This window comes from Pseudopodoces humilis, chromosome 3, assembly GCF_049639895.1.
Source record: "Pseudopodoces humilis isolate 2021_Gansu_Grassland_sample_001 chromosome 3, ASM4963989v1, whole genome shotgun sequence".
NCBI lineage: Eukaryota > Metazoa > Chordata > Aves > Passeriformes > Paridae > Pseudopodoces > Pseudopodoces humilis.
The window spans coordinates 20,118,142-20,145,064 of NC_142202.1; the positions used below are offsets into that span (position 1 = coordinate 20,118,142).

Sequence of the window (26,923 nt, forward strand, 5' to 3'; positions counted from 1 at the left end):
AAGAGAAGAAGCGTGCAGTTTGTGTTAAGGAAAAACATCACTCCCACACATCCGGCTCCTGGACTGTGGTGTCTGCAGCACGGACAGACAGCGGGATAGAGCTTCTCTCTGGCTTTTAGTTAGTTTTAGCTAGCTGAGGCAGAGGAGTTCCCTGGACCTTTGTTTGTTTTTTTCCCAATTTTCTTGGATCTGTGCAAGCCTGCTCTGGACTGAACACCCAGCCAAACCCCGGGAGCTCACGCCTGTGGCCCACCGGGGCCTGGGCCTCGGCACTTTCCAGCGCCGGAGGGACTGATAAGAACCTGAGTGAGCCGAGCTACACCACATGAAAAAGACTTTTTTTCCTCCTAGATTTGCCATCCCATCGAACAGCAAGAAGTTTTATTATTTAATATTACTCAATTTCTGTTAAATAAACAGCTTTTTCCACTTCTCTCTAAAGAATTTTTTCTTTTCCTGGACCAGTTAGTGGAGAGGGGCATTTCCCTGGGAAATCCCCATTTGGAGTTTTCCTTCCTAATTTGCCCTAAACTAAGACAGGTATCAACAAAAGAAAAGGCAGGTAAAAAAATTAGGATATTGTACTGGTTTGGTTTCTTGCAGTGCATTATTGATAACTGTCCTCAAAGCTGAGTGATAAAGTTGTGAACTATAATCTTTAAACCTGAGTTTTTTATGTCACAGTAGAAAGTGTCTCTTGTTACTTTTGATTTCTTGAAGCTATTTATATATTTGATTAACTTGTGCATGCATTCACCTTCTTTCAAGGGTTCCTGGAGTTGCATTCAGGTGTTTTCAGTGGTGGACTGGAATTTGAGATCTCATTCAAATTCAGAACAGATCAACTGAATGGATTACTTTTGTTTGTTTACAATAAAGATGGCCCAGATTATCTTGCAGTAAGTTAAAAAATACAGTTAACTATATTCAGACATGAGCTGTAAGTTTTTTCTACAAAAACCAAACTAGCACTGAAATTTCAAACTGTAAGTTATTTTCATGTTTTACTAGTTTTGAAATGCTTTGCACAGCACATTATAATGGAGCAAAAATACTTGAACAGCTGCTAAGTGTTAAGTTGCTACTGTTATTTATGTCATAAAAAAAAAATATGTCAATATATGGAAAGCAGAATTGTTGTCCTAACTGGACTAGAAGTAATCAGAAAAAAAAATAGAAGACATGTATTAAAAGCTTTCACTTGATTTCTAGGAAAGCAGAGTTTACCCATTTTCTGAGTTCTCATACTAAAACAAAATCCTTTAAATTGTAAATCAGAAAGGTCATGTCTGGTCTACTAATAAAGCTTTCTCTATAAGGTATATGTTTATTTTTATAATCCATATTTTTTTTTCTTTTGATTTGAAGCAGATAGAAGTTAGTTAGTTCCAGCTTAATACCATCTCATCTCTGTCACCATTTTCCCAACACCACAGAGGAAGCTGCACAAATCCTGTATTAGGCAGATTTGTGGGGTAGTGTCTATGAACTTTCCTTTTGGTGTCCATTAAATAAGACTGCTTATGCTCAGAATTATTTGTGGTTCTATAATTTCCAAAATTTGTTTAAGCTTTAATATGTAAAGTTTTGTTTTTCAAGTTCTTTTATTAGCTACGTGACTCTGGATTTTCGTACTTTTCTTTCCCAAGAATTTTGAGTGTAATTAGACTGTGGTCACCAATGCTTAGAGGGTCAAATATAGTTAGTACTTGCACCAACAAGTTGATATTACAAAGGATTATATGGAAAAAACCTTTTTTTCTTGGTTGGTCCAGGAAGCAATAATTTATTTTTAGAGATTTTTGAGATCATTGTTATTCTTTATGGCCCAATCTGCTCTTTCTGCACTTTTACTGAATTTAATTTATTTATTTCTTATTATGCAGCTGTTTTGCTAATGGCTGTCATGTCACAACCTGTTTTATTGTGTGGCATTATATCTAATGGGCCTTCTCTTTTAAACTTCTGACCTAAACCATATAAATATATTTTTCTCCTTTTCAGGTCAATTATGACTTACTCCATATTTACTTTTTGTACTACTGGCTTTTTCAGCAGACAGTTTTTTTCCTGCGTTTTGAATTCTGCCAGACCTGATTGTTTCTTTTTAAAGCAGCCTTAGTTAAAAAAATTATCATGACTTCCTATAGCAAGTCTTGCTAATTACAGTTATTATTTTAATTTTGCCCTTAAGTAATGACTAAGATCATAGGCTGATAGCATAAGATGTTACGTGTATGCTACTGTCCCACCCTAAAAAAGAGTTGTATGTGTGTAATTTGCAGCACAGGCACATTATTTATGTGAAGAGTATTCACAGGGTTCTTTTGGAGGTTCTGGTAGTAGGTGAGTCTTGTTCCCTCTCTTTTGTTCTGTGTAAGACTACCAGAAATATGAGAAAATAGATTCTGACTATAAAGGAAGACAGGGGAATCACTAGATTGAAGGTGGAGTCAAAAGCACAAAGTAGTTAGACAAAATAATTACCTTGTATTTTCAAATGTCCAGATTTTTTCAGTTTTATATTTATAGTATTTTTTAGTTCTGTAAATTGCATAATTTTCTTAGCATTTGTCCTAAGTCAGATAAATTTCTTTTATCTCACTTTAATCACGACCTTAACATCTCCATAGCCTTAAGACAAGGAATTTTAGAGATGATGAGTTGGCATGCTTTTCCAAGTCTCTCAGCTTTGTGTTTTGCATGTAGATAATGATGACAGAAGGCTTTTCTGTACACTTGATCTCACAAGAAGAGGTTAATAGAAAGTGAAAATGAGGGGTGTAGCTTGTTGCGCATGAGCTACAATGTCTTTGTTAGGAGCTTTGGTCAGGAGACACTTGCGCAGCAAAACAGATTATGAGCTATTCCACTTATCCTGAGTGCAGGTATTCCCTGACCCTTCCCTTTGCATAGGTCACAGCTCTCTTATTAGCTTTACAGTTTGGGAATGACTACAGCTACACACACAGCTGGACTGCTACCAAACAGCCAAAGGCTCTTTCTCATCTTCTGCCCAAAAACAAAATGATGTCCTGGAGAGGTGCTGTGCATAAAGGTCACTTCTTCCATGACTTCCATGCCCTGAGAATTAACTCAAACCAGCGGGGTCAATCTGATTATCTTTAGATCCAGGCATAATAATTACAAGCAAACTGTGACCAGCTATACTAGTATGAATCACTAGTTCTCAGTCTGGCATGTAATTCCTCATAAGTTTACGGGATGAAAAGATTTTGCGACTGCTGATCAAGTTTGCGTGACTGATTTTGATGCTAACAACTTCAACAGTAACAAAAGCACTATCAGATTTCTATGCAATGCTGGCAGCTGGCCCTTGAGACATTGTAGCTGATGATTTGGTCCTGCGAAGCTGCAGCTAAGAAAAAAGTCCTGCAAGAACTTTATCCAAAGAGTTGCACTTTTCAATAGCTGCATGAAGTAAAATAACAAGTATGCAAGATGAAAGTGTTACCTGTGATGCAGCTAAGGAGGGATGTGAAATTTAGAGAACTCAAATTGGAAAATCTAGCAAAGAACTGACTGGTGCTCACTTGAGACTTGTGAGGGTAATATTCCTGCTGTTTACCAGTAATTTCTCTCTGTTAGATGTCAGGATGAGATTCGCATTTCCTTTACATTAGAGTGACTGACTGTGAGGAGGCTATTGAGGGGTCTGTGTTTGGGCCTCTGCTCTCTGGCTGGCAGGTCTGAACTGGGCTAGATTTTGAACTGAAATGATTGGCTGCACATCAGCAGAATGCCATGTACCTTTTCTTTCAAAGGGCTCAAACACTGTCTGTCCTTGACAAGATTTTTGAAGTCCATTGTTTGTCTCTGCTGATATTTCTGAATCTCAGGAAGACTTTGCAATTCAAAGGAGCTAAAGCCATAATCATTCTTCTGGTTCTACATTGGTTGAGACTGTTTTGTATGGCAGGTTTAGCAAAGTGTTGTTCAGCCTCTAATGCAGCCCCTATCCTATCTCAGAGCTATGTCTGGATATTCCTTTCATCTTCAAAATCATATGTTTATAAGCAGATTGAATGAGACAGGGACTGGCTCCTGCAGAGAAGTGCAATACAGAATCACAAAATCATTTAAGTTGAAGGGACCTTTTGGAGTAATTTCCAAATCTCTGCTAAAAGCAGGACAAACTTATGTTTGATAAGGTTGCTCCAGGCATTTACAGTTTGAGTAGTGTGCATCTCCCTACAGATGGACAGTCCACAGCTTTCCAAATCCTATAGCCTGTTCCAATCTTTGACCATCCTCATCATAAGAAAAAAAGTAAAAACACCCAGAGAAACCTGCCCTGATCTCTTACTGCTTCTTGTTTTCACAATGTGCCTCTGAGAAAAGTCTGGGCCTGTCTTCCCTGTATCCTTGCATAAGGCAGAGGAACAGTTAAGTTCTCTTCCTACTTGCTCCTAAGACTGGACAAACCATGTTCTTTCAGCTTCAACTCATATGCAAGGTAGTCCAACCACAAACCAGCTTGGTGTCCCTCCACGGGATTCACTCTGGTGTGCTGCAGTGTCTTTCATTTACCAGTGTCCACAGCTGGACACAGTAGTCCAGATGTGCTCTTACACATGATGACTGGAGGGGAAGAATCATCTCCTTGGAACCCCTGCCCACTTTTTTCCTAACCTAGACCTGTGCTTTTTCGTCCTCATCATTTCAAGAGTGCACTGGTGGCCAGTGTTCAGTTTGTAATCCATTTCAACTCAGTGCTGTTCTTCAAAGCTTTGTAGATTTATATGTCTAGGATAATGATGGCAGCTCTCTTTCCTGTCAGCTGCAAACTCACTGGGAGTATACCCCATCTTACTGCCCAGGTCATTAATAACATTTTCAATCAGAGTTGGTCCCTGTATCAATCTCAGAGATACCACAACCAGCTAGTGGAACTGGAATAATCTTTCTTGCTGTTCTTATCTTCCAGATTCAGGCTAAGCTTTGGCTTTCCTTGTTCCAACCTTACATGCTTAGGTAGATGAAAATGAGAATTGTGTGAATAAAGAAAAGCATTAATGAAATTCTGTAACCCAAATTCTGAAAAGCAAGCATGCTTTTAAGCATTAAACTGAAACCTGCTTAGGTGTAAGGCTGTGATAAAAGATCTGATTCTGTTGAGAGGTTGCTACTGAGATACCTGGAAGAATAATAATTGTCGTCATGCATTTTTGCTTTCAAGTAACAATATATTTTCCAAGGAGAGATTAAAAATCATGATGATTAAAAATACTTTTTTTTTAAAGTGGTCCCAAAATTCTGTGTAAGACAAACAATTTATCTGTTGTTTTTATAAACCTGTGCTCAGATCTATGCAGGACTTCGCAATTTTTCTTTTTTCACCATGCAGAAGAGTTGAAACTGAGCAGTGGTCACCTATCTTTAGCTGCACTTGAGCATTCCAAATGTCAGTCCAGGTCAACACAAAAAGCACAAGCATAATTCACTGCCTGCTTTAAAACTATGCCAAGATGAGTAAATTGGAGGAGGGTTGTGCTGAGTAGTGACCCTGGGTCAAGCACTGTGCCCTCTCTCTGGCTCCCAGGTCTGGCAGGTTTGCTGGCATGCTGCTGTACTAATGCCTCTGGAATGCTTTCTTCACACCAGCACAGCGTGTTCCATATTAATTCTCACCAGTAAAGAAAAGCAGTGATATGTCCAGTGGTCTGCTTTTCCCAGCTGTTCTCATCAGCATTGGTGCCGTGATCAGTCCTTCACCTCTATTGTAGAGTCCTCAGCTGTAAATGGGTCTGAACTTAAGGAAATAGGAAAAGTTATGTTCCCAAAGAAACAGAAAATCCCTCTGTCTCAGGAGCAAGAAATCAGTGTGCACTGGGGGATAGGACACACATTCCCCATGGCACTTCAAGCCCAGAGTTCTTTAATCAATTGGGGTGTTTTCTGTATTTTCTGTTAAGGAAATATAATCCAATTACAAGCACTGTAATATTTATATTATCAGTAAACTAAATATGTCAGTTTGTCAATAATAGTCATGAGAATTTACATTAAATCTGCAATTTTTATTTCACTTAATAAGGTTTTTGCATAGAAGTAATGTCTTTTTGTGAAATATTCATATTTTCCCACCACCAGTTCATCCCCTAAGTGTTTAGTGTTGTATACATGCCAGTTTACAGTCTCAGCCTACTTGTGTTTGAGTCAGTTAGGAAAAAGTCTTGCAGTAAAGTGTTTGGAAACTTCTGCAGTGAAACATTTAAGTAAAATGTATTTCTATTAGAGAATTGGCTCATTAATCTCAAAAAGCACATACAAAACCAATTATTTTCTTACAAGATTTAGAAGAATAAGGATGAAATGTATGAATGTAAGAATCAATGTATGCTGGAAAAATTTGAAATTGAGTTCACCAGCCAATTAAAAAGACCTTAATCAGGTCTGACATTTCATTTCCTTATTATCTTGTTACATTCCTCTAAAAAATGAATCGATAGATAAAGTACTGTTTTCTCATTCTTAAAAAAAGCAAAACAGTCTTGTTCATTGTCTTTTCTTTTTAGATACATTAGTGCCAAATTCAGTTGTCAAAAAAACCAAAATATATTTTCCTACATTCTGAATTAACTGATAAACTGTATTTAGCATGTCATATGTAAACAGTATTAACCTGAAGATAAAAAATTCCTTTTTCATAACTCCCTTAATTATGTTTTTTAAAATAACTTTCTTTCATTGTTGTGTTTGATGTCTCCTTCAAAATATTTTTTTTCTGTTTTAAAATGTATAGATTGAGCTGAAAAGTGGACTATTAAACATATTCTTAAGAACTGGCATGGTCTTTACCCAAGTGGACCTCTGGTTGGGACTGTCTTATTGTGATGGAAAGTGGAATGAAGTCACCGTGAACAAGGAGGGCTCTGTGATTTCAGCCACTATGAATGAACTGAGAGAGCAAGCGCTTGAACCTCATGTTCAGCAGCTGAAAGTAAACTCACCTGTCTACGTAGGAGGAATCCCACCTGCCATTCAGAGTTTTTATAGAGAATTGGGGTTAGAACAAGGTAAGATGACACCAAGAAGAACATACATTTTTGAAAAGTGGTGTCATGCACTAGGTGGACATTCTTCTGCTGATAGTCTAAATTAATGGATGTGCAACATGAATTTTTCCTCCCACCCATTGTGACTCTACCATCCCTACCCATCTAGCTTTACTTAGACCTGATCCTTTTGTAGTGCTATAAAAATTCTTCCAGTGATACCTGAGGCAGTCTGATAAGAGAGGACCTGGAGTGTAGGAAGTGGTAAAGTGAGATGCACAACTAGGTGATCTCAGATCTTCATCAGAGAACGTCAGTTTACAGAAACATGTTTTACTTGATAAACTTCTGTCACTCACAGATCTGGAATACAAAACCAGTGGGAGACAGTAAACATAGCTTAAATCAGTGTAATGATGCCAGGGGATGCTGCCCCATGGAAGAGCAGCTGAGAGTTTGTTAGTCTGTTTTAGGCAATACTGATTCTGATCTAAAAAGCTGAGTATAAACACCCGAATTTGGAATTTGGCTGTAATTGCTGTGATGTTTTCTTCATTATCAGATGGAAGGAAGATGATCATGTATTTAGCCATCACTGTGACCTTTCTATTCTGGAACAGGTCAAATTTTTAGGGAAAAGAGAGAAGCATTAATTGCATCCTTATACTAATGGCCTCCACAAAAGGATCTACTGTATGAAGCCTAGTCCAAAAGTGTCTACTAAACTGGCTCTGTTTGGGTGTGTTTTTTCAGTACTTGTGAAACTGTTCATCAGTCATGGGGTATTTTTCAGCTACTGTGGACAAATGTGTATCAGTAAGTGAGGAGTAGGGAGTCCAGTAAGTGGCTTTGACTGCATGAACTCACACTGAATGTGCACATTCAAGTGAGCTGTACTGGGGCCTTTTGTTTTTGTGGCTATAGAATGGTTCAAGAATATTTTTCTAAGTGCTTCTCCAACTCTAGGTTTCACATATAATGTAATCTTCCTTCAGGTTCTGTGTGCATAATATTTATGGCCCAAAAGAGCTGGCCAGTCATACCCTGTCAGTGTTGTCCTGTAGCAGATGGTGTAGCCTTGTGAGTGGATGCATTCACAACTCCTGCAGCAAGGAGATCTGTGAACAAAGAATCTAGGGCAAAATTACATATAAAATGAATGTCTGAACTGCATATCAAGGCACATCAATAAATATTTCTTTCCCACCAAACCTCCTCAGCATGCCACAAAATAAGAGGGTGGCTGTGAATTTATATTTAGAGTGTATGAAGATAAATAATATCTTATGTACTCCTAAATGTAGGTTCAGGTGTGCAAGATTAGATATTATAGATTAAAACATACTTTTTATTTAGGACTACAATGATGTAGTGGTAAGATAATAGAATATGGAGATCTTCCCATTTAATAAATATTTAGAAAATATTTTCTCAATCTATGGCTGCTTGATAGTTAATTTTTTAATAAAGAATGTTGTTTTACTCTCAGCAAATAAGTGATAAATATTATTCTCCTCCTGCCTCACCTCTATGTGAGTTACAATTTGAAGAAGTTTTAGCTGGAGTCTGCAAGCCCTTGCATGACCCATCACGTGGCCTCTTGGGAGGTTCAAATGGAAGCTACATGGCAGGAATGTTTGTGAAAATTTGTACTATCTGCAGCTAATTGAGAATAGACAGGATTGCTTGGCTGATGTCAGTGAGATATTCAAGTACTGATAAATGTGGCTAAAAAGATACTAGAAATTATGTGTTAAAATAGATTGTAGAGAATGCATCTCACTGCAAATCAAACACAATTTTATCTTATGATTAGGATGCCTGGGTAGACTGGGACTAATTCTTTCCTTTGTCACAGACTAAAAAACTGAACTGTCACTGTGGACTAGGAGTTGAACTTAAAGTAGGATGTATTCATTTTAAGGAGCAGTTTGGCCAAATTCCTTGTGTTGGGGAGAGAGAAAGTGTTTTAGAGGATGATTCAAAATGGATGTCCACCTTCAGTACCCCTTTTTTCATGAACTGTGTATGGACATTAAATTCTCAGTTCAGGTGGCTAAGGACAGATACTGTTCTGATCTGTCATCTTGCAGTAATAAATGCAATAAAAGTACATAAGATATAAATAAGATATAAATAAGATACAAATACATTAGCTTTCACAAAGCTAAAGAGAAGCACTGATCTGTGAGGGGTGGATTTTAAATTTACAAAGTTAATTCTTAAATTAATTGAAGTCTTCAGTTTGGTTACTATTTACTTTGGTTTTGTGTTAAGCAACAACCACTACTCAGATTTGAGACCCATCTTATATAAATTTATTCATTTTTAGTAAATATAAAAGTTTTAATAACTACATTCTGATTTTTGTAGCTGTGTTGTAACTGCAAGTAACTGATTTAACATATTTGTAATTTCTATAGGAATGTCACACATACACAGAAATATATGGATATATAGACATAAATATAACATGAAACTTCTTAATTTTTTTTATCATAAAGAAGTTTTTTGGGTTATGTTTCTGGAGTATGTTTGTAAACAACACATGAGTTATGTCCCTGTTAGACAAAACTGATATGCCTCCATCTGATCTCCTGAAGTTAATTGTAATTTTAATCTAGACGTTCTTTTCCATTTGAGGAAGTATGTATATTTAACAAAATAGTAGCAAGCAGAGAGCTGATTTTAAAAGTCAGAGAATCACTTTCATGGTAATAATTTCAAAGTGAGAAGTGATGAAAGAGAAAAAGGAAAGGTATTTCCTTGTGGGACAGAACTGCTAACAGTGAAAGTGTAGAACAGTAAGGCAGGAATTTACCACCTTTGTATCTTGAAAGTGGAGACAGAATGTCATGTTGGAAGTCAACATATTTCCATTACAGTCTTTAATGCTGAAAATATAGAATTGAAAGGAACAGAAGTGTTTCTTAATGACTGAAGCTCTTTATGTGGTACTAATCCCTTACTGTTTGCTAGGTTTCGGTGGTTGCATGAAGGATGTTAAATTTACACGAGGTGCTGTCGTTAACTTGGCATCTGTGTCCAGCAGTGCTGTCAGAGTCAATCTGGATGGATGCCTATCAACTGACAGTGCTGTTAACTGCAGGGGAAATGACTCCATCCTTGTGTACCGAGGAAAAGAGCAGAGTGTTTATGAGAGTGCTCTACAACCATTTACAGGTAGCACATTGGTTCCTTAAATAAAATACATAATTTTCATTCCATTCTTCACTAGTGTGTTACTGTGTTCAGAATTTTTTTTTTAATCTTTTACCTCCTCTGTTCTTCTCAATTTCCTTTGAAGAATATCTCTATAGAGTGGTTGCCTTAAATGAAGGAGGATCAGTATCTAGTGCGTGGACCCACGTTCGAACAAGACAATCAGGTAAATATAATTTTAAGGTTTACTTGTTCTTATTTTTCATAAGCTATTTAATGTTAGGGTGAAGGTGTTCAAGAACTGTCTGGACACGATCCCTTGCCCTGTGCTCTAGGATTACCCTGCTTGAGCAGGGAGGTTGGACCCAACATGGTCCCTTCCAGCTTGACTCATTCTTTGGAGATAATCCAACCAAAACAATTTTGATTAGTGAATCTTGCATAATGTTTCTGAGGGGGTGAAACTGCTTAATGCTTCAAACATGTACCAGATTACAGTCATAGCTGTAAAGTGTTCAAGCAAGTATTTTCTTCTCATAAGTCAGGGTATTTTCCAAATATGTATTAGTTTATGTAATTAAGGACAGTAAAGGATTGAACTGCATTAACTGAGTAAGCTTAACCATCTATTTGTGTTCATATGTACACATCTAACATCATGTTACATGAGTAGGCTGAAGTAAATCAATACTTTCTTACATATAACTTAGTGCTACAAAATCAGTGTAGAGAAAGGTGATACTGGGATAGCAGGCACAAGCTGTGGAAAAGAAGAGGCCATGTATTTGCTAGGGACAAGGTGATCCTGTGAAAGTTGTTTTTTTAAATGACCTACACGTGGGTGTGCTACTCAGTGCTGCTGAATGAGGATTATTTTAACAAACAGTCTGTAGGCTGTGCGAAAATGTGGCAATATTTACTAGAAGAGAAGCACATGGCTTGTGGAAAAGGTTTCAGAATAGGAAGATGATACATTAAAAATCACATTTTTCATAAGCCTTATGAAGAAAATTTAAAAAAAACTTTTCCTCTTCTGGTCAGTGCTTTTGCAAACTTTATCAAGCCAAGATTTTGAAGATTTACAGTTCTGTGTATTTTACTTAACTAACTTCCTCTCTTCATGAAATTGAAGCCCAATTGCATTCCATCATTGCAGAGCATTCTTTTCATGTAAGTCATCCAATGTACCATCTTTAAAAATTATGTGATCTGTGCATAAATATTTGACTTGCAGATGCATTTGTATACAACCTGTACTTTGTGTGCCACCCAGAAGGGATAGAATATATGCATATTTTCATGTCAACCATCTGACAACTGTAAGGCTTGCCACAAATTTATGTTTGCAAGCTGACCACAGCACTGAGCAGTCCGTGTTCCCTGGGGTTGGACAATAATTGCGCTATTTAATTATTTTTGAGTTGGTTTTGTTATATCCCTTATGAGAAGACCATCTGCTGTACAGTACCTTACCTCACCCTGTGATACACTTCATAACTAATGAAATCAATATATTGCTGTAGTAATAGGAGCTTTCTTAGAGTATCACTTTCTTTACAGAAGAATCACAACTTCCAGGTATTTTTGTACTTTCCATGCTGGTACCCTTCTTATGAGAAACAAGGATGCATTCATATTTAATGAAACTGAACAGTAAAATTACCAAAAAATAGGCTATTTGATGGTGAGAAAAGCGAGTGATCATCAGCAGGGCGAGGGAGACCACATGCATCTACAGCAAACTCATCATCCATCATCCTGCCATAGTGTTCCTTGGGTCTTTCCTCTGCATCCCTTGTGCAGTCATCTGTGATGAAGCTGTTACTGACCAGACCTTTACTTGGCATAGTAATATCCAAGAAATAGTCAGAGGTTTAGGAAATGGACTGATTTATTTTTATTAGCAACTCTATGCAAATATGATCTTGGTCTTCCAGTTCTTTAAAACATTTAAATTTCCCTTTTTCATTTTTTTTCATCTTTTTGTCATATGGAATGACCAGAAGCAAAGGATTTTGCAAAAAGGCCTTAAAAATCTCTGCTTTGCCCCAAGAAAGGTGCATGGCATTGTGAAAATAAAATATGCATGTAGAAAATAAATGGAAGAGCTTTAATTTTTTTGAAGAACTTCTGTAATAGAGAATAGAAATTTTCAGAAACATTTCATAGTTGTGGCATTCTGTGGCTTAGATACCCAACTGATAAATATCAAACTCTTCTTTGTTGGAATACTGCCCTGCTTCATTAGATTGTATTATTATAATTCCTGTGCTTGTTAGCTACATACAATCCACCTCCGCTCTTTGTGAGTGATGCTTAAATATGTTTGATACATGAAATGTTTTTGGAAAATTGCAACAAGACAAGAAGGAATGTTATGTAGATGGAGTTTTGATGGTTTTGAAATATAGCTTAAACTGAATAGCTCAAGATGTGCAGTCATATTAAATCAATGCTGAAAAGTTACAACTCTAATAAATTGTATTTATGCTAATGGTTGAGTCTGATTTACTGCAGCCATTAAAAGTGAAGAATAGGGGCAATAGTCTCCTTAGAACTGCCATTTTCTCTATTTTCTATTTTATCCTTCTACAGTTCCACAAAATGTGCCAACTCCCTCAAGAGTTCACAGTATAAATGGTTACAGCATTGAGGTCACCTGGGACAAACCAGCTGGGGTCATAGGTGTAATTGAGAAGTACATTTTGAAAGCATATGAAGCGGATGGTCCCACTGTACCCATCACCAGTGCTGAGCTTTCTGACGCTGGTATACTCACAGGTAAATGTTGTTAAGTACCATTTTTTAGGCATATCTAATAACACAGGATACTTATCCCTCCTTTTGTTCATCTATAAAGTACTATTTGTCTGTTTTTGTGTATACACAGCATAGATAACATTTGGGAGGGTTATTATTTGTGTCAGCATCCTCATAGTGATGTACTGATTTCAAAGAACAATAGAAATTAAGATACAGCACAAATACTAAAAAGCAATTTCAAAATTATTTATGATCTGGGGAGAAATCCTTTTTTTGTTTGCTTTTATTTGCTTAGTACATGTGATTTTTTTTAAGCCATTCCCTATTGTTCCATCCAGTTCATCTCAGTTATTCTGTGGGTCCCAAATGATACTGTTTGACCTGATGTATGAAACTCCTTGATATAGCTGCGTAATTTTGATCATATAAACCTAACTGATTCCAGTGGAAACTAGCATACATTTGGGTTAATCAGATGCTGTGGTTGATGCCACTGGTATGTGGAGGTAGTTTATTATGGAATTAAGAAATTCATGGCTTTGGGTTTATGGGGTGAGAATGTTATAGAGAACATTTTGGGACATTTCTTCCTGCCAGGATAGCGTGGATATGGCTTTCTGCTCTCTATGAAAGAACTGCTCTCTATGAAAAAGTTCTCTGGGAAGGAAGCATATTACTGACAAGAATCTGGATTATGTTATATGATGACTAAATGGGGAAATAGTGGCAGACCAATAGATTCATTTTTATGATCTCAGACATCAATTCTATAATCTGTAAAAATTTAAAAAGTGGTAATGACTCAATGCTCTAAGCTGGTGCTTTGGTTTGGGCAGTACAAGAGTCTGGGAAAGTGTGTTAACCCTCAGGCAGTGTGCTATTTCCTGAAGCCCAGGTAATAGTTTTTACATAAGTATGTATGGTTTGTGTTTCTCTGCCAAAACCTATGTATACATTTTCAAGGGAAAAATTTGACATATTTTATTTTCTCCAATTTGAACTATCTTAACTATTTGTCAGTAGTGAACTTACCAGAATAGCATGGGCTTTTTGTCCTTACTGTGATTTCTTTAATGACCTTGTTTTCAACATTCTTTATCTATGGTGGTTTATTATTGGTGTATTATGATTATATTGGTAGAAATTAAAGACTGACATATGGATTAGGTAGGTTACTCCAGCTGATAGAACCAAAATGTTGTATAACTTGTTTGGCATTGTGCCAGGATTGTCTGTCAGGGTTATGAAAATGTTTGCACCAGGCTGGACAGGTAAGAGGTTATCCTGCAGCCTGCAGCTTACAGGAGGTAGAAGAAACAACATACCTTTACATTAAATAGAGACAGTGAATGGATCCTGGTTCTTTAGCCTGTTACAGCAGATAGAATCATAGAATCATCAAGGTTGAAAGAGACCTATCGAGGCCCATCATCGACCCAACACCACCACTGTACCCACTAAACCATTAAACCACATCACCTATCACCAGATTCAGACATCTCTTGAACACCTCCAGAGCTGGTGATTCTACCAATTCCCTGGGCAGCCCATTTCAATGTCTGTCCACCGAAACAGTGAAACCTTTTTCTAATATCTAATCTAAATCTCCCCTGTCTCAGTTTGAGGCCATTTTCTCTTGTCCTCTCACTGTAGGCACAGAAGAAGAGACCATCCCCCACCTCACAACAGCATCTCATCAGGGAGTTGTAGAGAGCTGTCAAATAATGCAAAATAAAATTATGATATTATAGAATACCATGTTGGAAGGGAGCTCAAAGATCGTCTGATCCAATGTTTTTTGGCAAAAGTACAGTCTAGACAAGATGGCCCAGCACCCTTTCCAGCTGAATCTTTAAGTGTAAAGAGCTGGGGAATCCACCGCTTCTTGGGAACATTATTCCAGTCGCTGATTGTGCTCATTGTCAATTTTTTTTGTATTGTGTCCAGTTGTAGTCTCCTCAGGAATAACTTGTACTCGTTACGCCTGGTCTTTTCCGTGTGACTCACTGTAAAAATGGGCTCTCCATCTTCCTTGTAGCCTTTAAATACTGGAATATGGTGAAAAGGTCTCTACTGATCCTTTTTTTCTCAGGGCTGAACAAACCAATTCTTAGTCTTGCCTTATTTGACAAGCTACCCAACACTCTGATCATCTTTGTCATCCTTTTCTGGACTCTCTCCAGTCTGTCCACATCTTTTTTGCACAGCTGGGACCAAAACTGAACACAGTTTTGTCAGGTGTGGAATAATGACTTCTTTATCTCTGCTGGAGATGTCCTTGTTGATGAAATCCAACATCCTGTTGGCTTTGTTTGCCACACACACTCTCCACTCATATGACAAAAAGAATGTAAGAATGTCTGTATTCAGATGTTGATCTATATGATTGTGTCAGATTATGACCCTGAAATGAGCTCAGTTGGTTGGAGCATGGTGCTAATAACACCAATGTTGTGGGATCAATCTCTGTACAGACCATTTACATAAGAGTTGGACTCCATGAGTCTTGTGGGTCTCTTCCAAATCAGAATAGTCTGTGATTCTGTAGATGCTTGGAAGAAGATGTAAGAAATGTGCTGAAAGCATAGAATGAGTCTTCCTGTTAGTGGAAATTCAGTTGGTTGGTTTTGGAATTCCTCAGCTGAAGGCTGCTTCTGGACCATCCTGCTTAATGGTCTGTGATAGAATTGTCTTTATTTTTTAATACATTTATTCTTTCTGTTTCTGTAACTGCTGTGGGAGTAATTGTTCCAGTTCAGTTTTGTGTGTGTAAAGTGTGCTTCTTCTTGTTATTTATAACTGCTGCCCAATAGTTTAGTTATGTATTTTCCAGCTTTGGCATTGTATGAAATATATAATTCATGTCCTCATGGTGAGGTCAGAGCTGAGAGAAGTGTAAATTAAATTACCAACCTGAAGTAATTTTACTTTAGTCTATTGATTTCAGTGAAGCCTACACAAGTGAGCAAGTCAGTGGATATTGAGAACTAGCTACCCACAGACACGAGACTCCCAGGAGAAGGTGTATGAATTATCTTCCCTGGTTAATCAAAAGTTAACATAAACACAGAACACCACAGAAGATGCTGTCTTTGCTTACGTTTTGCTGTGAACAAAAATATTTGCTTTTCTTCCTAATTTCAGGGACATTTCTGTAGAAATTCTTTTGTTGCATTCTGTGAGAAAATGCTGCAATAACCCAAACAGCCAGGCTTCCTAATACAACAGCAGAAAGGCACCACAGCTCTCTGCGGGATCACTGATGAAGAAACTATGGTATTTTTCCATGCCCTCCTTCAAATTTTCATTCTCTGTCAAGCCAAGGCACTGCTTAATCTGCTGCTTGGAATGTATCTGAGGGCACTGACAACCCTCTGTCTTATTTTTTTCCTTGCAGCTTTTTAGGCCTATATGTTGTGTTTTGTTTTATACTTACACTGTAAATTCTTTTGAACAATTACAGTAGGGTCCTGAATCATAACTGGAGCGCAGTAACAAAAAGTTAAGAGCATTACCCATTTCTCAGAAGGCTGTACTGTGTGTGTCACATTCAGAAGAACCTCTTGTACCCTTGTCAAGAAGAAGAAAAGCTGAGCTAAATATTAAAAGGAAAATAGGTCTTAAAATGACCATAATCCCACAGTCTCAAAGTCCTATTTCTGACTCCTCAGAAAGCAAAATCCTTCAAAATCTGACCCTTGTAATCTTCCAAAATGTCAAACTGTTTTTTCATTTTCGACCAAGAAAGGAATATTCATCAGGTTTAAATCCTTAAAATGAGGTTCTGACTGTTTAACCAGGATTTTATTGGATAAGGTGATATATTTCATCATAGTGTTGAGTGTATTCTAGGATGAGAGTATAAAGTTAGAGTGTAAATTTCTGGAATTCAGAAAGTACCATGCTTGCACATCTTGCCTTCAGAGAAGCATGTAATGACATTGATGCACTTTGGATGCAGCTAGTCACACTCACAGAGTAATAAAGGAATTACAGAGTCACTGCATGAAAGAATTTTTTTTCCTAAAGACTGGATTACTTTCTTCTGCATTCTGGTGCATTCCACATGCTGACATCAAAATTTGGAGTATAAGTTAGAATCAGTATTTTAAAAATGGAAGCAACTTTAGAACACACTGTTTCAGTGTGGTTTGTGATCAGCTTTTGCTTCTACTTTCCTTTGGAATCCAGAATATCACAGGGGCACTTGGGTTGGAAGGATTATCTAGTCCATTCCCCCAGTTCAAGCAAGGTTGACTGGAGCATGTTTCCCAGAACCACGTCTGGTTGAGTTTTAAATGCCTCCATAAATGGAGATACTTCTCTATGAGAAACCTGTTCCATGTTTGGTCACCCTCACAGTAAAAAGCGATTTCCTGTGTTCAGTTGGAATTTAATTTTCTCCCCAGTGAAGTGTTCACAACACCAAACCTGCCAGAAGCGTTTGGGCTCTCAGACACATGGTGTTATTCTTGGGGTTGTCCTGTCCAGAAGCAGGAGTTGGACTCACTGATCACAATAGGTTGGAATAGACCTCTGAGATCATCGTGACCCATGATTCTTGTGGGTCCCTTCCAACTCAGGATATTTTCTGATACTGTGATTCATGTATTCCAGTTTGTGTCCGTTGACTCTTGTCCTGTCACTGGGCACTACTTAGAACAGTCTGGCTGCTGCTTTGTTCTCTCCTGTAAGGTATTTATAAATTTTGAAAGATCATGCTGAGCCTTGTCTTTCCTGAGGTGATCAGTCACAGCTCTCTCACTGTCTCTCAGAAGAGATGTGCTCCAGTCTTTTTGCCATCTTAGTGGCCTTTTTTATATCATCCACAGACTTGCTGAGGGTGCACTCTTCCCCCATCACCAAAGTCATTGATAAAGGTGTTGAACAGTATCCCAGAACCTTGGGATACACCCCAGCTCTCTTGCCTCTGTGTTTTGTGCCACTGATCACAATCCTCTGATGCTTCTCTTGACAAGCATGTGCAACATCCCCATTTTATAATTCAGATTTCTCTCACTGTAGAATTCAAGAGATGGACTAGCCTCTAAACAATGGGCTATAATTATACCTCCAGATAATAATGAAATAAAATGTACTGCAAAAGAATTCACACAGAATTGGTATTTATTCCTCTTAAAGTTTTCTCATTCATATTTATATGCTTTTGCAGTTCATCCCACCTATTGTTGCAATAGCTGAGGGCTGATGTTGTGGCTGCACACGTGGTAATGAGAAAATTGTGGTCGACAGCTGCCATTCCCTCCTTCCTGTGACATGTGTTTGTAATTACTTTTCACCTTTTAGTCTTTTATGCTCAGCAGATGAATATCTCAGGAAAAGTTAATGTAATGATTTAATGTGGTTATCAAAGTGTGCTGTGGTTTTGAAAGCTCTCTAGCTGGAGAGTCTCTCAGAAGAGGAGACAGGGCCACCTGCCAGTGACAGATCAGCCAGGGCTGGACAGTGAGGCCACAGCGCTGGGGGAAGCTCGCTGCCAGCCTGGCAAATACCCATGCTCTGGCAAATGCTGTCAGCTGAGAGATGGTCCCCCTCAGGGAGAGCTCTGCCACCCCCTGCCTAAGCAGCCTGTGGCTTTGGGACCAGCCTCTGCACCCTGACTGCTGCCTCTTATGGGGTTTGGGGATCATTGTCTGAGATGGATATTAGAAAATGCTGTTTCTCTCAGGCTTATTTCATCTGTGTGGGATGAAATGAGCAGTTTACCACCAATGGGGAGTTTGCTGCTTGAAGCTGTTGGTGAATTGCTTAGGAAAAATGCTCATGCACTTGAAATGACTTGAAAAGTCTTGGTTTGCACAAATATTTTACACTCAAAATATTCGTATACTACAGTTAATGAGTTGGTTTTTTTTTTTTTTAATTTATAGAAAAGGACTATTGCAAACCAACTAAGATAAATGTATGTAAGGCCAGAGCACTAGGAGGACTCCCAAATCCCTGCTCCAAGCTAAGACAAATTTCTAAAGTTGTAAAACTTGATATGTAGATAAGAATGTTTGGCTGGGACAGCGACTGCAGCAAGAGGCAGCTGATAGACCTGTCTATGCCCATTAGGTTTGTGAGAGTTGTCAGGTGGTGCTTGAGCTCCTATTCACTCTAAGGCAGAGTGGCAGAATGTAAGTTCCCTTCTCCTTTCATTTAGCTGGCTTTAGCAGACTAGTGGCATATTTTTCAATATATGAATTTTAAAACATAAATTATATTAATATTCTACAGTATTAAGATTCAGACTTGATTGAGTTTAAATCTAAATGAATCTTGTTTACAGTCCAGTGCTGTTGTATAAATTTATTCATACAAAATATAAATTGTGTGATTAAATAAACCTGAGCATTTTATCAAAATTACATCAACTCTTAGATAGGTAACCATACTTTTATTAATAAAAAGAAGTTGATTTCATAATGTTTTTCAGGCTAGAAAGAATTATTATATTTTTATGGACATATTAAAAAAAATCTATAGAAAAGTAAACAGTGTTTCTTTGTCTCTCTACAGACTTTTAAAGATTATCATACTGCAGAAAATAAGCAATGGTGAAGTGATTTGGGGTGATCAAGGATAACATAGTGATAGATAATGCAAAACCAATACCCTCTGTGGTTAATTAATCTCTTGGTGCAAAATTGCACTGTTCAGTTAAGGTGTTCTGCAAACTGAAGCAGCTGGAGAGTTCTCTGTGCTGTGGGGAATGTAACAGGTTTCATTGAACCACTGCAAACTGAATTGCATCTTCAGAGCCAGAGGAGCTGGTGCATGGTTTGTTATGAAGTATTTCTGTTGGGAGAAAAGGGCCTTTCAAGCCACCTAAATGCAATAACTAAATTAAAACATTAGTTTGTTCTTATAAGCCAAAGAGTTGGAATAGGTGCCCTCGTGTTGAGTAGTTCTTCATTTTATGACTCATATCATACTTAGTTAGCAGATGCTTTTAAAATGCAGATGTATGTGACAGACTGATGTGCGCGGGCTTTCGGTTCAGAAATGCATATGTGGAAGACACATGTACTTAAACAGTTTTTGCTACAATCTGTCAAAAACAAAGTCAGTTGAGGACTTCCTTTTCTGGTCAGTGGACTGTGATTAAGTGTACTGTGGCAATGATGCATCTCGACACACGAGTGACTATGTTGGACAGATGCTGTATGACTTTGGGCATTCAAGTTAGCTAAATAGTCTGAGTTTGGGGAGGAGAGATTTGGTAATTTTTGTTTTTAAAGCTTAGACAAGAATTAAGGTAAATCTTAAAGGTCAAGTGTTGTTTCAATTGCAGTAGGTGTATTTCAAAATAGGTCCTCATGAAACTGCATGTTAGAGAGGAAACAATAAAAAAATCCAGCAACAACAATTCCCTTTGGCAAAAAAATGTACTCAGTTTTTATGAACAGAATATTACCTCACATACTTACTTACCACTTACTTTACCACTGTAGTGGTAAACTTTTATTTATTTATTTATTTATTATTTTTTTTTGATGAGAAGTACTAGTTCCCCACTGAAAATCTGCCAGAATGCTATGGAATATGGCTGTATTGTCAAAAAGTATGAGAACTCCCTTTGAACTTGAAACTAGAAGAACTACTTGAAAGGTACTGAACGAAAGAAATGCCTGCCTTATGGAGAAGTGAAGGGAAAACAGCTGAATATGTAATCTTCTCATATACTGTATGCATTAGAATGTTGAATGGAGTGGACATAAATGTGCAACTAACTTACCAGTTCACACACCCATTTTACCATAAATTTGTTGTTGACCCCTTTGCTATTGCCCCTATCCATGTTGTTACCCCTTCGCTGCTTGAATGAACCTAGCGTTTCCACTCTTGCACAACTCTAAACCTTGACTTTCAATATTGCAAATAATTAAAGACCATTTAAATAAAAGTATAGAGAATTAAATACTAGTTTTGCATATAAAGTAGGCTTAATGTTCTAGGTGTGATTCCAGATCACTCTTTTAGACTGTTAACTTTACATTCATATTTAACAAATGACATTATTCAGTTTCATGGGGTCACTGTGTCAAAATGTCTGTGTTAGAACTTTAATTTATTTCCAAAGGTTCTTTGGGCAGATAGGAGTGGTGTGTTAAAATGATTTAGCACCTCCACTTCCCCATGTGGATTTTAAGGCTTTGAATGTAGTCTATGATGTTAATTTTGAGTCTAGGTGGATTCAGCTGCTCTGTAGTGGCAGGCTGAATGTGTGGGGCCCATATCCCAAATGTGTGAGGCTGACCCTATTCTTAAATATTGATGATGTCCCTAATCCTGTCTCACGATCAAAGTGACAATTTGTCCACCTCTTTCCTGTTAGGATTAATAGAATACATACAAGTGTGGCCAAATTTTGCTTTGTTAGCACCTGATCTTGGAAAGCCTGATGGACTTTTATCAGATCAGCAATTACCGGGTATAGACAAGAGATGCCAGTGTGAGAGTGTGATAATTGAGGAGTCAGGGAAAGTTTTTTTAAAGCTGTCAGCCAACTTCATTGGATCATAGGCTATTTTTTACTGCAAAAATTATTTTGCTGTTCTTTAAATTAATTCACATGTATCAGTGATGATCTTTGCTGTGGGACTGCTGACTTTGTATTTCAGTGTAGTCAGGTGCTGAGTGTAAATTTCACTGACTGACTGAAAGTGCAGACGAAATGAGTGGGTAATGAGAGCAGAGCAGCCAGTTCTTTAATTGAATTAAAAGCTGGGTGACACCAATGCAGACACCTGTCCAATTACAGGCAGGCCAAGGTGTTTACCATTGCTGTACAAGCGATTTGAAGATGACAGAAATCTTTCCGCCCACAGATTAACATAATGAAGGAGAACAGATTAGAGTGGATGCTGGCCAAACAGATAGCATGGCAGCTGAGAAAAAAGTAGTTTGCTGAAGTATGTAAATAAAATCTGTGCACTTTCTATTGCCTACCTATGCACATCTGTTTCTTTGTTTAAAAAAAAATAGGGCAAGGGTACATGTGAAGGAAAAACATTAATTAGGAAATGAAATTTTTTTTTTTTAAGTTGCTGCCTTTGCTGAATTAATTTTTTAAAAAAAACCTCCTGCAGGAAAAGGGTTTCTTTGTTTGCTTTTTTTTTTCCCCTATGAAAATTCTCTCAGCCTATCATAAACCTAAGTAATGGGAAGTCTGTTGTGCTACAGGTGCTTCATATAAAACCTTCCTACTTCCTGCAACCCAATTCAAACCTTCTACACGTACTAGCATCTTTTTGGTATGTCTGATACTCTGCAGCTCTCGGTGCCTGAAGCCATTGGTAAGCCTACAGGCTGTCTTCCAGGAGGAAATGCAAGGGGCATTAATTCACTGCTTCATAAAGAAACAAATGCTACAAGTGCTAAATGTACAAATCAAACTAAATTGCTTCCTAAAGCACCACAGAGTGAATAGAGAGAAGGTGTACATACAATGTCATGCTCTTCTTGGCCAGGAACTTGCAAATGTCACAGTTGGATGATTTGGTTTCTGCTTGTGTTTATTTGTGGAGATAATTCCCAAAGCACCTTTTATAGTTTCCTGGGTTTAACACTCTATGATCTGGAAATAAGTGGAAATACTGTCTCATGTAAAAAAGATGGTGTTTTGACTAATGGAATTTTTGTGATGCAGAATTTAGTGTAGCTTTCAATCCTTTACAGGCACAGTAATGCCTAAAGATGTACCATACAAGAAAGCTGAAAAGAACTTCTTGCAAGGGAATGTATTGGAAGGACAAGGGGTGATGTCTTTAATCTGAAAGAGTTTAGGTTTAGTTTAGATATTGGGAAGAAATTTTTTACTGTGGGCATGGTGAGGCACTGGAACAGGTTTCCCAGAGAAGTTGTGGATGCCCCATCCCTGGAAGTGTTCAAGGGCAGGCTGAATGGCTCTGAGCAACCTGGTCTGGTGGAAAGTGTCCCTGCCTGTGGCAGGGGGGTTGGAATGATCTTTATTATGGTCCCATTCAACCCAAACCATTCCATGAAAAATTATTTTCTATTTTCTGCCTTGATGGCTCTTAAAAATATTCTCCTTCCATCACAGGAAGATTACAGGGATGTTTCTTTGGTGGTGACGGACACAGCATTCCTTTTCTGTCCTGTCACACTTAGATTGGATGTCAGTACAGCTCCCCACTGTTAACTGGCAATTTGCAAAAACAAAACTATAACCAGAGCAAGTAGATGCTGATCAACTGGTTTTATTTTAACAATACTCTGAAGCAGAACTGATTACTTCTGAATATTTCTCCATTTGTATGAGTAGAAGTGCACCCCAGAGAATTCAAATAGAAAGATCATTGCTATGCCAACATTTGAAGTTTTTAATTGATTGCAAGAAAAAGCATAAATGTTACTAATTCAGTGAAAGTTAATCTCATATTTTCCATGTGAACACACCTATTACTAAACACAATGCAAACTTTTACAGACTGATGGTTTCAGCTCAGAAGATAATATAATTGTGCTGTAGCTGCAAATTTCCAACATCAAATTCTCCATGCCCTTTTTGTGATTATAAAGGGCTTATGTGAGAAATGTTTTTTTTTTAATGAAACACAGTTATGTTGCATTCTGTTAGTGTAGTAAGCCAATGAAGAGCAATAATAAGAGCTAATTTTGTCTACCTGTTTGTGTAAATGTAATGATGAGGGGATTTTCAGACTTCTTGTACTGTGGGACAATTGGCCAGTAATTACAGTTCTTTGACAATCTGTTGTTTTTTAAGCTGATTTGCAAAATCCCAGTGTTGGACAATTTTGAAATAAAATAATTTGCTATTAATTTTATTTTTTTAATGAAACACTACATTGATTTTGCTAGAGCTGTGACAGTTGAGGTGAAAATATGGTTTGAAATAAAACTTGGCATGAATTGGCCTTCTTTGAATTACTTCTGGTTTTAGATTTTATATTACTTTGTTGTTGGACTTTGAAATGGGAACTGCCAATGTTTCTAAAAATGACTCTAAACTAAATTTTTCCCCATGTAATCCTTCTGTTTATGGTAGTTGGAAATGTTGCAAAAATTCCTGAAGTGGTAAGCAGTGATTATTATTTGTTATAACAAGGAGCTGATTGATATGTGAGAATTTAGTAACTTCACTAACATAAGCAGGATGTAAAATAGAATAAGGCCCCAGATCTTTTCTCTTTGTTAACCCTTGGGTACTGTGTTACCTGAATTATGTTAGTTAGATAGCAAATATATGGTCTTTATGATGCTCCTGAATGGAAGACAATTGGGATGTTTCATAAAAAAAGAGATTTCAGTTTATGGATGAATAGGGACATCTTTGGAGAGGGCGCATTAAAAAAAACTTATTATGGGAGACAATGAAAATTCTGTGGAAAAACAAAATAAGGAACTGAAAAAAACTTTGAGACAGGGATTAAGGGAAAAAAACCTTCTTCATTGTCACATTAAAATATACCCCTCTGTTTTGAAGTAGTATCTGTTCCAGTGAGCATAACTAAAGGAACACAGGTACTTTAGTACTAAAAATGGAATAAAATTTGCTCTTGAATTATTTTGTAAAATTTTAAGTCATGGCTAATAGGAACAAAACCTTAAATATTTTTTTTCTTTTCTACCTGTAACAATGGGAACCCATAACAGAAAAGTTTATTTTCCCTCTGCGTGTGTCTGCATGCAGTCAGTCTGTACACGAGTAACACCTTGCTCTCTTGTGTTGCAGGCACATTGAGGGGTTTGCGTCCCTTCACAAACTATGCTGTAACCCTAACTGCTTGCACTTTGGCTGGCTGTACTGAGAGCTTGCATGCATTGAACATCTCCACTCCACAAGAAGGTAAAGTAATTTCAAAGGTCTTGACTTCCACATTTCAGTCATGAATAATAAAACAGGAGAAGAGCTAAACGCTGCAAAGCCATTTGCTGGAAAACCCCAACCTAATTTGATGACAAAGTGCATTGCCAGACCATAATTGCTCCATTTTTTGGGGGGTGCGAAAATGAATCAAACTCCATACCCTTTAATGACATGCATCTTTAATAGCTGTAATGCAGATTAATGGGCTTTTTAATTGCTGTTACATTGTTCATGCAAGAGCCTTGTCATTAATATGAAGCATCTGAAAGATTAATGAAAGCTTCCTCATTTTACTATGGCTCAGAAGTAAATCTAGAGACAGTCTGACTAAAAAGAATTGATTGTATGGCACAGTATGAAATTGAGAATCAAATGGTTGATTTCCATGGTTTCTTTTAACCACTAAACACCAGCAATAGGCAACAATTATTTCAGTGTGATGAAACTGCCAAATGCCAATTGAGTTATTTATTAATTGCTGTTCAGATTTTCCCTTTTCTTTTCCTAAACACTTTTGCATGTTGTTGTGCTCAAACTTAAAGGCTGTGAGTATAAATTAATGCTTCCTATGCTTACATTAAGAACCAGGGCACAAAGAAAGAAAAAATGCATTGAGTTCGGATTTTAGAGTCTAGGCTGATATGTAATGTGCATCAATTACTAGAGCAAATGCCCCAAAAATATCAGTGACATATCTAACTTCATTCTCAATTAAACATAAAGTTCACATCTCCCGGTTCTGTCATCCTAAAACCATATTAATCCAGTTAAAATAATCAGTTACTCAAAATCTACACCAGTAGAATAATGAAGACCTTGACATGTATTTATTGGGTGGTAGTTAATCTTCCATGATGCAAAGTAGTTTTCAAAATTCCCTCCCTCCCACAGTTCTTTGTTTTGTCTTCTTATGTAAACTAGGATATGATACAGTACCAATAAAGAAAATAAAATTTTGGCATGAAGTCATGTGAATTACAGCCATATAATTAAAAGGATGCTGAAGTGTTTAACTGCTGCCAAAGCAGGTTGTTGTGCAAGGTGTTGTCTTGGTGAGGACAGTGCTGAAGATTGCAGTCTAACATTGCTAGAACAGGATTTTGGTGTGGCCGTAACTGCCAGAAGCACCAATCAAATAAAATCCAGTTATTGCCTCTTGGATATTCATTATAAACTGACTAAGATTGTCTGGTGGCATTCCCCATGACAGGGTGCAGCCTCTGACAGCCAAATAGTTAATGGACCCTGTGATATAAACATGAAACACAATTATTTCAATATTTGTCTATTTATTTCTGCAGTGACATAATAATTAAAAATAAATTGTTTATGTCCTATATTCTCACCTTAGTGAATAAAGCAGAAATCCCTACCTGTCATAACGGAATGGTTTAGGCAAGAGTAGACTTTTTTTTTTCCCCCTAGAGATTGAATAAAGCCATGGGGAGCATGTGTTTTGTCCCTCAAAAGAACTGAACAAAAAGTCAATGTGTGGAATTTCTATTTTTGGATGTTCTTTTTGCGTGCTCTTAGTAACAATATATTGGTGATACAGAAGACAGACACCGTATCACACCCTCCAGCTATCCCTGTTTCCCTATTGAAACATTCATTACTTTATATTGTTTTCACATTGCCAGGCACTGCTAGTTATTGTTTTAAACTTCTAGCACAGAGCTTGTAAATTACAAGATATTTCTCCCAGACTAAGGCCTCAGCTCTGCTCCTCCTGCAATATTTACTGGGATTCCTTGTGCTTCTAATGTATAACTCATTGGAACAGTGAAAGAGCTTGACTCTTAAATTATTATCCATTGCCAACTTCCAGTATGTTATATACATGAAATCTACATTAAACAAACACTACTAAGTGTATTGAGTTATGAAAAGTTTGAATTAAGGGGTAGTACCTAAGAACACATCACCTGCATTGTTGATTAGGATGATCACTTTGTAGTTAGGAGTAAAAACCATGAAAGAGGAGAAAAAAATTTGTATTAAAAAAAGGACTACACTAAAATCCTGTACCTCTCACCTCGATCAGTGTTACCAAGCTGGGAAGATAAAATTATAGAAGCATAATTATTCTCCTAAAAGCAAATAGTATATTGCTGTCTTTCAT

At 37.4% G+C, this 26,923-nt stretch overlaps 1 protein-coding gene across 1 annotated transcript in view; it reads left to right on the forward strand.

Annotated features, from left to right (window-relative positions):
- USH2A (usherin) overlaps positions 1-26,923 on the forward strand; it is a 370,331-nt gene that overhangs the window by 136,495 nt on the left and 206,913 nt on the right. Inside the window, exons 26-31 of the mRNA XM_005523335.2 lie at positions 769-899; positions 6,767-7,040; positions 9,999-10,202; positions 10,327-10,407; positions 12,777-12,962; positions 24,667-24,780. Coding sequence (XP_005523392.2) covers positions 769-899; positions 6,767-7,040; positions 9,999-10,202; positions 10,327-10,407; positions 12,777-12,962; positions 24,667-24,780 — 990 coding nt within the window. The remainder of the gene's footprint in view (positions 1-768; positions 900-6,766; positions 7,041-9,998; positions 10,203-10,326; positions 10,408-12,776; positions 12,963-24,666; positions 24,781-26,923) is intronic.